The 12546-nt window shown below is 39.7% G+C and overlaps 1 protein-coding gene across 1 annotated transcript in view; it reads left to right on the top strand.

Moving 5' to 3' along the window:
• The window catches only part of LOC134603552 (myeloperoxidase-like), a 46512-nt gene that overhangs the window by 12575 nt on the left and 21391 nt on the right, over positions 1 to 12546 (top strand). Inside the window, exons 4-6 of the mRNA XM_063449641.1 lie at positions 2814 to 2934; positions 3282 to 3411; positions 9986 to 10192. Coding sequence (XP_063305711.1) covers positions 2814 to 2934; positions 3282 to 3411; positions 9986 to 10192 — 458 coding nt within the window. The remainder of the gene's footprint in view (positions 1 to 2813; positions 2935 to 3281; positions 3412 to 9985; positions 10193 to 12546) is intronic.

The following is a 12546-nucleotide window of genomic DNA, read 5'->3' as shown; positions in this document are numbered from 1 at the left end:
ATCCTAACTGTACCTTAAAAGTTCATATACTTTTATGAGTAGTATCACTCTATTCAGGGTAACCTTAAACAAAAAACACAAATATACAGAACATAGTGCAACCTGTATACAAAGTGTAAATACAAAAAGGGAGTGCGTAGATTACTAACTCACACTTTCAAGAGCTATCACACTAGCTCAGGTATATGCGCCTTAGGGTCCGTAGAGGCGACCCTCACCCTCCTTTCAGTCCAAGTTTTCTCCAGGTGCAATGTCAAACCCGGAGCCAATGTATCGGCTCGTTTCATAAGGTGTATGTGCCATGTGGTTAAGGACCACATTCCTTCTTTGTTAAAGCAGGTAGAAATAAAAGCCATAAGTTTGAAAAATATATATATGTAATTTATTATGGAAAAATTTATATAACATGTAACTTTAAAATATTATGTAGATAAAATAACACTAGTGGCTTATAGTCCAAAAAGCAATTCTGTCTGCTCACTGTTCATCCAGGACGCGTTTCACCAAATTGGCTTCCTCAGCTGGAAAAAACATTGAGCAGACAGAATTGCTTTTTGGACTATAAGCCACTAGTGTTATTTTATCTACATAATATTTTAAAGTTACATGTTATATAAATTTTTCCATAATAAATTACATATATATATTTTTCAAACTTATGGCTTTTATTTCTACCTGCTTTAACAAAGAAGGAATGTGGTCCTTAACCACATACACCTTATGAAACGAGCCGATACATTGGCTCCGGGTTTGACATTGCACCTGGAGAAAACTTGGACTGAAAGGAGGGTGAGGGTCGCCTCTACGGACCCTAAGGCGCATATACCTGAGCTAGTGTGATAGCTCTTGAAAGTGTGAGTTAGTAATCTACGCACTCCCTTTTTGTATTTACACTTTGTATACAGGTTGCACTATGTTCTGTATATTTGTGTTTTTTGTTTAAGGTTACCCTGAATAGAGTGATACTACTCATAAAAGTATATGAACTTTTAAGGTACAGTTAGGATTCCTTTCTATTATTTCTGTATATCCACTATTATTAGAGCGCTACACCGGATATCCCTTCTACTTCCACTATCTTTGATAGAAAGATAAACACGGTGACATAGCAGCTCACTACAATATATAACTTTGGAACTATCCAGATTACTGACCTATATACATAAGCGCTTGTACTTCCTACTCTATTTCCTCAGGGACTTCCTGAGGAAGTCCAGAGAAGGACTAAACGCGTTGGAACACATCCCTGAGGAAGTCCAGAGAAGGACGAAACGCGTTGGAATTGTTTTTATTTTCGCTTTTTTACCGAACTTTTATTTTCATATTGTTTGGTGCTGCTATCACTGTTCCTGATCCTGCATCTTGATTGGTTTAGCTGCTGCTTATGAATACCACCTAGTGTGGAGACAAGCTGGTTTTATTCTGATACACTGTAAGTGCAATACATGCAATAAAATTGTTACTTTTTATACAATCTGCACTATCTATTTTTTTTCTCTCTATTTGGAGTGCATTAGAAGATCTACTGCCATCATATATTGGGATTCATCGCTGGAGGTCCCTCACATTTTTCCAGCTCCCTAACACAGAGGGAGATATGCCTGATTTCATCTTATTTTTGTGAGTTCTCTACCACCCATAATTTCAAGTGGTCTTTAACAATATTACGCTATATATTGTTTATGTATTTTTTACAGATACTATTTTGAATCTAATACTTCAACATAATCTCAGTTTGTATTTATTTACACATTATCACTTTGGTGATTCACATTATTTTGTACCTTTGTTTTTTTTCTTTTTTCCTGTCACTGTTGTTTTTTGAGTGTTTATAAGGGTACACTTATAAACCCAGGGTACTGTGTGCACTATAGTACTGACGGTTAACTGTTTTGCTTTCTACAACCCAGAGAATGCATTTTATATAAACATTTATGAATATGGAAAAATACGTATCCACTTAACATGGATCTGACTTAGAATACTAGTGGAAATAAGCAGATATATTAACTTATTGTTTAACCGTCCAGTTTCATGTCATGCATGTTTGTCACTCTAAAATGTATGGTAACAATGAGTACCTCCTACAAAATTTCAAAAAGAAATTGGAGTCAAAGCTCATTCTTTGTATTAAAGTTGTCTTTGACCATACACTTGCTGCAGTAAAATAAAATGAAAATTGCTGTATCCAATAAATTGTGCTGGACCATGATTTTATTTGTGACTAATCAACAATTCATGTTGAATGATGGATCTAGGGAAGGGGTTCTCAATCCAGTCCTCAAGGACCCCCTACCAGTCCAGGATTTAGGGATTACCCTGTTGCGTCTAAAGTGTTTGTCCCCCTCCCCTCCCTAAAACACATTAGACACAGCAGGGTAATCCCTAAATCCTGGACAGGATGGGGGTCCTTGAGGACTGGGTTGAGAACCCCTGATCTAGGGTCATATTCACCCATCAAGACAAGCCACAGACTGAACCGAATGTTTGTGTATTCAAACAATGAAGCCAGTTGAAATATACATAATATGGTTTTACGTCTATATCAATATAACAAAAGACACAAAGAAATTGGGGACACACGCAAAATATGCATTTCGTATGAATGGTTCTGGCGTAGTGACTAAAATTCATACATAATACGGCCATATTGTGTGAACTGAATCCCCATATGTGGTTTGCTGAGATAGGTGATATTAAGTGGCCTTATAAAATGTGAACATTTATTTTTATGTGTGCGCTGTTCCTTAATAAATGATATAATGACATAACATGAATTGTCGAAAGCTAATTGTTTCAATTTAATTTTTCAGATTTGCTGACTAAGAAACAGATGGCATATATTTCACAGGTAACAGGCTGTAGCTCTCAACTAATTCTAAAAACTTGCAAGAAGAGCAACTATCGCACCATGAATGGCGAGTGTAATAACAGGTGATAAATACATTAAACACAATTCCACAGGCTCGATTCCACCTTTTATTCTATTGAGGTCCATGAAATGAGTAATATTACGTTGGTTAGTGGTAACATCTAGACTTGGGACAAAAGTAAGGACAAGATAAATGTATGTTTCCTGAATAAATATATAGAAAGTTATTGTAATTATTATTCTTCAAGATGGGATTCTACTTTTTGTTCACCGTCCCATGTAGACAAATCCACATCATTAACAGCTGCTACAAATCACATGATCTGAAACCCAACAGGTTACATTTTAGTGAGAATTCAGTAGCATGTATAAAAGTATTACAACTTACTGTGCCTAACTATATTAATAGGATTAGACCAGGGCTTGGTGCTGCTAATACTGGCTATAAACGATTGCTACCAGCTCAGTATGAAGATGGCTTTTCACTTCCTCAAGGCTGGACTGAAAACAAACTTTACAATGGATTCCCTCTGCCTTTGGTAAGACCATCCAATCTATTGTTGTGAATCATTACTTCCTGAACACTCCTTGTATAGAGTGTGTCCTCTTTTATCATTTTATAAAACTGCCAATTTCAATAGATTATCAACATCCACAGAAAGTCTGTATTGGGGAAGGAGGGGAAGGCTTACTGTAGCTGCAGATACTAGATCTGCAGGTATTGCAAGCCAAGACTTTATACATCCCCCCAAAAAACATGCAAAACAAATGAAATGTATATTCTCTTTAAGAATTTATCTACTAAATATGTTTTAATGGAGTATTCCTTTAAATAACAATGCTTTGTTGATATAACCATTATTATCTGCATCTGTACGAGTGGCGGATCCAAGGGGGAGAAAACCGAAGCTCTCTCTTGCTGGGCCAGTGCAATTCAAGTGCCAGCCCTGCAGTGTGCCCTATTGAACTGGAGGAGAGATCAGAGATCTCCCTTACCATCCTGCAGGCACCTTACTGGGCATCCGGCATGGGAGGGAGAGAGGACCTGGGGGCTGAGCCTGCAGCTCCTCCAGGTACTCCTCTCATGAGCATGGAGCATTTCCCTGATTACCATGGCAATGACTCTGATCTCCCGAGAGGGAGCTCTAGACGCAGGAGCTGCAGGCTAGAGTTCACTCACCACTGGGACATCCGGGGCTTCCACCTGACCATCAGGGATTGAAAAATGTTCCCCCACCCTGAGGTAAGAAGGGACATAAAGTATATTATTTTAATAAAAAAACAAAAAACATATATTTGCTTTAGGCCAGCAGACACTTAATAAATCTCTACACATTCACACACTGCCCCCACACACAAACACACTGCCCCACACACACACACCGCCCCACACACACACCGCCCCCACACACACACACACTGCACCCCTCACACACACACACAAACACACTACCCCCACACACTCTGCCCCCATACACACACACTGCCCCCATACACACACTGCCCCCCTCACACACACACACACTGCCCCCCCATATGCACACTGCCCCCTCACACACACAAACACACACACACACACAGCACCCCTCACACACACTGTGAGAGCTGCAGTGTGTGTATGGGGATCAGTGTGTGTGTGTGTCTGTGTGTGTGGAGTGAAGTGTGTGAGAGATGCAATGTTTGTGTGTGAGTGGTGCAATGTGTGTGTATGGGGCAGTGTGTGTGAGGGGTGCAGTGTTTGTGTGTGGGGTGATGGGTCTGTGTGAGGGTGCAGTGTGCGTGAGGGGTGCAGTGTGTGTGTATGGGTGGAAGTGTGTGTGTATGGGGTGCTGTGTGTGTATGGGCAACAGTATGTGTATGGGGTGCAGTGTATGTATGGGCGACAGTATGTGTATGTGTGTGAGGGGTGCAGTGTCTGTATGGGCAGAACCCAGATAAATTGTCAAACTGTTACTAAATAGTTTGACTACTTACTCAGGGAGGGCATCACTACGTTTCTGGAACCACAACCACTACAGAGAGCTGTAGTGGTTATTGTGCCTTGATTGTCACTGTAATAATCTCCAAGTGCCCCTCCCAAGATTTAGTTCTGGATCCACCCCTGATCTGTACTGCTCTAAACTTGCTGAAATATGTCACTGAAAGGTTATGTTCTCATTTGTTTAGCCAAAAAAGCCATCTATGAATAATTGCTGTTGATCTTCTTGATACAGTCAGTCTAGATTTGTGTTTTCAGTAGAAGAGAGACACACATATATAATAGTATATTGATCTGGACTGATATCCCATAAGACCAATGAGACTGTGGCCTCAGCCAGCCTACCCTCATGCCAGGGAGGTCAGTAGTGGGTGATAGGTGGCAGGGGGTGGACAGAGCACCTCTCTCACCAGAGCAGGCACCTGCCTTCCGGTGGTGGAGTCACAGGGCAAGTGCCTGAGCATTGACCTTCAGGCAGACCATGCAGGCAGCATGGGAGCTGTTGGAATCAGTCTTTGTTTTGACTGTACTGCTACTTTGCTGCCCTATACTAATGCAAGAGAGCGGAGATGTAACATCACCCCAACCCCATCATCAGTACAGACTGATTTACCCATAAACACACACTACAGTCTCTATATTGCCAAACATACCCTGAAGCCCCTTTCTCCCCAAAACATACCTTGCGGTCCCTACCCCCACACTCTGCAGCCTGTATTCCCCTAAAATTCATTGCAATCTGTATAAACGCCACACACCATTCAGCCTGTATCCCCCTCGCCCCGCCACACAATTAGATGATCATCTCTTAGCATTTGATTTGTTTTTACATCCTGCTTCCTCATTCCTGGAGCAGGTTCAGAATGTACTAGGCTCTTATACAACATTTTTTTAAATTAACCTTAGATTAACCTTACTAACATGTGATTCAAAGCTGGAGGTTTAGAATTTACATGTATTCTAACTAACATTCCAACTAAGGTGTTGTGATATAAATTAATATATTTTTGAAGAGGCTCCTTCTTCTAAATGTCTCTTCTCTTTCTAAATGTTTCATTGCATCAATGTGTGTAGGTTACATGCGGTCATAATGTGGCATTTGCACATATCACTAATATATATATATATATATATATATATATATATATATATATATATACATATATATATATATATATATATATATATATATATATATACATAACAATTATGCTCTAGTGATTCAAATCCTCCCCAGTAGGAAGAACTCCCAAATGTTTTTGAGGACCTTTTCATACACTTTTGAACAGTTTATCCATTTGAGGGCGCCTTTTGTCAAGAGTACTTTACAGAATATATCTTACCCTTGTATACCCAAACACATGAAGAATGACAATATTGTTTTTACGACCACTAATTTATTGTAACAGGGGTTTAAAAAAAGATTGGCATTTGGTAACTTGCATTTATTAAAATATGAACAATTATAAAAACTATCAGAATGTGAACAATAATTTGTCAGTAATCCCCAATTCAGGACTGCCGATTCCGCCACAATAGTACACAGACCAGACATGCAGGCAAAAAGAAGCCAATTTATTGCAATTATATAATAAAATATGATAATAATAATAATAATAATAATAATTAATAACATACATTCATACTATAATTAAAGTGAATTAACCTGTACTTATAGTGAAGAAGGTTGTTAATTATGTGACTCCATATCTCACACAAGAAGACACACACCCAAATTAAAAATAAAACGTAAAAAGTATTTGTTGCATAATTCAGATATAGGTATAATACAGGACACATGATCTAATTTGGTTTATGTAGGGGAGACTTTATACATCCCCCCAAAAAACATGCAAAACAAATTAAATGTATACTCTCTTTAAGAATATATCTACTAAATATGTTTTAATGGAGTATTCCTTTAAATAGCAATGCTTTGTTGATATAACCATTATTATCTGCATCTGTACGAGTGGCGGATCCAAGGGGGAGAAAACCGAAGCTCTCTCTTGCTGGGCCAGTGCAATTCAAGTGCCAGCCCTGCAGTGTGCCCTATTGAACTGGAGGGGAGATCAGAGATCTCCCTTACCATCCTGCAGGCACCTTACTGGGCATCCGGCATGGGAGGGAGAGAGGACCTGGGGGCTGAGCCTGCAGCTCCTCCAGGTACTCCTCTCACGAGCATGGAACATTTCCCTGATTACCATGGCAATGACTCTGATCTCCCGAGAGGGAGCTCAAGACGCAGGAGCTGCAGGCTAGAGTTCACTCACCACTGGGACATCCGGGGCTTCCACCTGACCATCAGAGATTGAAAAATGTTCCCCCACCCTGAGGTAAGAAGGGACATAAAGTATATTATTTTAATAAAAAAACAAAAAACATATATTTGCTTTAGGCCAGCAGACACTTAATAAATCTCTACACATTAACACACTGCCCCCACACACAAACACACTGCCCCACACACACACACCGCCCCACACACACACCGCCCCCCCCCACACACACACTGCACCCCTCACACACACACACAAACACACTACCCCCACACACTCTGCCCCCATATACACACACTGCCCCCATACACACACTGCCCCCCTCACACACACACACACACTGCCCCCCATATGCACACTGCCCCCTCACACACACAAACACACACACACACAGCACCCCTCACACACACTGTGAGAGCTGCAGTGTGTGTATGGGGATCAGTGTGTGTGTGTGTCTGTGTGTGTGGAGTGAAGTGTGTGAGATATGCAATGTTTGTGTGTGAGTGGTGCAATGTGTGTGTATGGGGCAGTGTGTGTGAGGGGTGCAGTGTTTGTGTGTGGGGTGATGGGTCTGTGTGAGGGTGCAGTGTGCGTGAGGGGTGCAGTGTGTGTGTATGGGTGGCAGTGTGTGTGTATGGGGTGCTGTGTGTGTATGGGCAACAGTATGTGTATGGGGTGCAGTGTATGTATGGGCGACAGTATGTGTATGTGTGTGAGGGGTGCAGTGTCTGTATGGGCAGAACCCAGATAAATTGTCAAACTGTTACTAAATAGTTTGACTACTTACTCAGGGAGGGCATCACTACGTTTCTGGAACCACAACCACTACAGAGAGCTGTAGTGGTTATTGTGCCTTGATTGTCACTGTAATAATCTCCAAGTGCCCCTCCCAAGATTTAGTTCTGGATCCACCCCTGATCTGTACTGCTCTAAACTTGCTGAAATATGTCACTGAAAGGTTATGTTCTCATTTGTTTAGCCAAAAAAGCCATCTATGAATAATTGCTGTTGATCTTCTTGATACAGTCAGTCTAGATTTGTGTTTTCAGTAGAAGAGAGACACACATATATAATAGTATATTGATCTGGACTGATATCCCATAAGACCAATGAGACTGTGGCCTCAGCCAGCCTACCCTCATGCCAGGGAGGTCAGTAGTGGGTGATAGGTGGCAGGGGGTGGACAGAGCACCTCTCTCACCAGAGCAGGCACCTGCCTTCCGGTGGTGGAGTCACAGGGCAAGTGCCTGAGCATTGACCTTCAGGCAGACCATGCAGGCAGCATGGGAGCTGTTGGAATCAGTCTTTGTTTTGACTGTACTGCTACTTTGCTGCCCTATACTAATGCAAGAGAGCGGAGATGTAACATCACCCCAACCCCATCATCAGTACAGACTGATTTACCCATAAACACACACTACAGTCTCTATATTGCCAAACATACCCTGAAGCCCCTTTCTCCCCAAAACATACCTTGCGGTCCCTACCCCCACACTCTGCAGCCTGTATTCCCCTAAAATTCATTGCAATCTGTATAAACGCCACACACCATTCAGCCTGTATCCCCCTTGCCCCGCCAATTAGATGATAATCTCTTAGCATTTACGTAATTTGTTTTAAATCCTGCTTCCTCATTCCTGGAGCAGGTCCTGGAGCAGGTTCAGAATGTACTGGGCTCTGATGCAAAAAATTTTTTCTATTATTTAACTAGTTAGATTAACCTTACTAACATGTGATTCAAAGCTGGAGGTTTATAATTTACATGTATTCTCCCTAACATTCCAAGGTGTTGTGATATAAATTAATATATTTTTGAAGAGGCTCCTTCTTCTAAATGTTTCTTCTCCTTCTCCTTCTAAATGTTTCATTGCATCAATGTGTGTAGGTTACATGCGGTCATAATGTGGCATTTGCACATATCACTAATATATATATATATATATATATATATATATATATATATACATAACAATTATGCTCTAGTGATTCAAATCCTCCCCAGTAGGAAGAACTCCCAAAGTTTTTGAGGACCTTTTCATACACTTTTGAACAGTTTATCCATTTGAGGGCGCCTTTTGTCAAGAGTACTTTACAGAATATATCTTACCCTTGTATACCCAAACACATGAAGAATGACAATATTGGTTTCACGACCACTAATTTATTGTAACAGGGGTTTAAAAAAAAGATTGGCATTTGGTAACTTGCATTTATTAAAATATGAACAATTATAAAAACTATCAGAATGTGAACAATAATTTGTCAGTAATCCCCAATTCAGGACTGCCGATTCCGCCACAATAGTACACAGACCAGACATGCAGGCAAAAAATAAGACAATTTATTGTAATTATATAATAAAATATGATAATAATAATAATAATAATAATAATAATTAATAACATACATTATTCATGTTGGTTTTAAGTTACTATAATTAAAGTGAATTAACCTGTACTTATAGTGAAAAAGGATGTTAATTATGTGACTCCATCTCACACAAGAAGACACACACCCAAATTAAAAATAAAACGTAAAAAGTATTTGTTGCATAATTCAGATATAGGTATAATACAGGACACATGATCAAATTTGTTTTTTGTAGGGGAGTAAAGGAAATAGAAAGAAGGAAATTGACAAATTTGTTGAGTGGGGTGCCTAATTGGAAATAACTACAATTGGAGTGGGTGGTTGCCATTTTTATGATCATAAAGCAATTGATTTTAAAGGTTGAATTTGATGGGCTTTAGTTTTCTTTTCAGCCAAGATTATGACTATGTAAGCTGAGAACTCATTGGATATGGTTTGAAACAGTTAAATGGTATTCTTTATTTTGATCTTTGCTGTTTTAATCAGGCACGTGCAGTATCAAATGAAATTGTCCAATTCCCGACTGAAAATTTGAAATTGGATGAAAGCAGGTCTCTCATGTTCATGCAGTGGGGACAATGGGTAGATCATGACCTTGACCTTGCTGCAGCAAGTCCTGCAAGGTCATCCTTCTCTAATGGTGTAGATTGTGAGACTAGCTGTGTCAAGGAAAACCCCTGCTTCCCTTTGAAGGTGAGTAGCTTTTCCGTCTGCCAACTTTGTACAAGTACTGTGTATGAAATGTTTTCAACAGTATTCCGAGAGACAATCCAATTTAATATGTAGATCTTATATAATTGTGATTTAAGTTCTAGTTTTTTTGTAGCGTGAAAAAAAACAGCCAATGGTCAATCAATATAGTAAAAAGAAGAAATATTCTTCTTATGAATAACCTAAATAACAAAAAACTCAGAACACAAAAAATTAAAAAGAAAAATTAAAAAAAGAAAGGTAAGTACATAAAGAATATTTAGATAAAATGCTGTTTGATGGCAATTAGTAAATAAAACAGAGGGTGTTGTGGGCTTTGCTCAGACAAGCTTACATTCTAGAGGGAGTGGGGTAAAGTGGCACACAAGGTAAAGGTAGGATATATTTCATGTACTGGGATAAGTAGATTACTAGAATAGTTTACAGTGTTTATATGAATATATCAGGACACTAATACCTTTGCAGTACAGTAAAAAGAAAAACTCAACCAGACACAAAAATGGCGTGATACCACCCAATAGTATGACTCGGATCAGAATTTAATTTGGACAAATGAAATTACATGATCCATCCTGTATCTTAGACAGATCTGTGCTATATATCTATATAGCTTGGAGCTCTCTATACTAATCACATGAAAGACCAAAATGAAGAAAAGTATTTTTCTTAATTTTGGTCTTTCATCTGTTATTAGAATAAGGAGGTTTAAATCCTCTCTGATGCCCCACCCAGCATACAGTGACTGCTCACTGCACTGTCATAATAGGGACTAGGACTAGGCGCTGCCAATGGTTGGGGACTAAGGGGGACAATAGGTCCCCCACCCCCTATTATTGTATTAGAGACCCCAACTGCCACAACTTGATGGGGGGCAAAGGGGAACATAAGCCCTCCCATTATCATATATACAGCCCCCAACCATCCACCACAAATGGATCTGGTTTGGGGGAACAATAGGACCTTCCCCCTAGCTATTGTGTTAAAGCTTCCACTCACCACCACCAATGGGTGGATGGTGAAGTATTTATTTTATTTAACATCCCCAACCTTGGTCCATGGATTGGGGCATGGCGGGACACTATTTACCCCCCACTGTATTCTTTTTTAATTGCACAACTGTGGGGTAATTAACAACTAGGCAGCAATAGCTACACTAGCTATAATAGCTGGCTAGTCTCTTTCATGACAGCAAGCGGACACAAACCAGGATCCTGAGACGAGGCTGCAATCTGCACTGGAGAAACACCCAGAGTAGGTTGAAACATGGTGTTCACTTTTATATGTTAGTTTTTGAAAGTTTTAGACTTTTTAATAAATGTATTCCCTACCTTTACTGAGGATATAAGCGTTTCATTGAAGTCAGAGACAAAAGGAAAGAGGAGATCTGTCCTATAAAGTATATCGTAATATACACAGTGTGGAAAAAACAGTTAAAAGATAACCTTTATTTAATCAACAGAGTAATAATACAAAAAACTTAACAAAAAAGGATAAAAGGGAGGTGTGGTAAGACACACTCAAATAAGAGAAAGTTGTGTCATGCCAAAACTCGATATATTGCCCTACGGATGCCTAAATGGCAGTATATTACGCTTACAGAGGTTAATCTGTGTGCTCGTTGCTAATGCCAAAATAGTTTCTAATAGACTGTTGGTAGGTAAGTAAAATAGCTACACTACCCGAGAAACAAATAAGGCAGGCAACGATAGAGATTAATATAGTAGATGTAATGTCGTAGTGGCAGCAAAAGATAATAATAATGATACCGATACCCTATAGTAACAAAATGTATCCGAAAGTAAGTCTCTTTCGGAGAGCAATAGTGTCATCCACAGGTGCCGTACAGTAACAAAAAAGTATCAAAAGTGATAAGTCTCTAACCATGGGCAATAGCCGGTTCCATGAAATCTATAGAAGACACAAGTGATACTAGGTGCAATGATACAGTATCACAAAATATCCCAATGTAGGGCTCTAGCTAGAAGCAGTAACCGGTGGATGGCAATATAGAGGAGACAAGTGTTACTAGGTAGCGGTATAGTCAAGGGAGAGAAGGGAGCAGTAATCCAATTAGAAAAGCGTCAGATTAAGAAACATCTCCCTAAGAATACGAATAAAAATAACCATAAACGGTCTTGTCAACTTGTCAATCCTATTCCTAATAATTCACGCCGTGGAGCAATCAGTGGCGGTAACTAAAAATAATAAGGTGCCTCTTGTCCTGACCATCAAGTCCTAATCCTACAGCTAGTCGATGTGTACATAGTGGACTTCAAAAAAATGGTGCAGGAAAGGTAGAATGGTGCCTTCGTGGGCACCAGGTATAGTAAAGTGGC

Source organism: Pelobates fuscus, chromosome 1 (assembly GCF_036172605.1).
Source record: "Pelobates fuscus isolate aPelFus1 chromosome 1, aPelFus1.pri, whole genome shotgun sequence".
NCBI lineage: Eukaryota > Metazoa > Chordata > Amphibia > Anura > Pelobatidae > Pelobates > Pelobates fuscus.
Note: the sequence above shows the minus strand (reverse complement) of the source record. Positions and strands in the feature narration are given on the sequence as shown.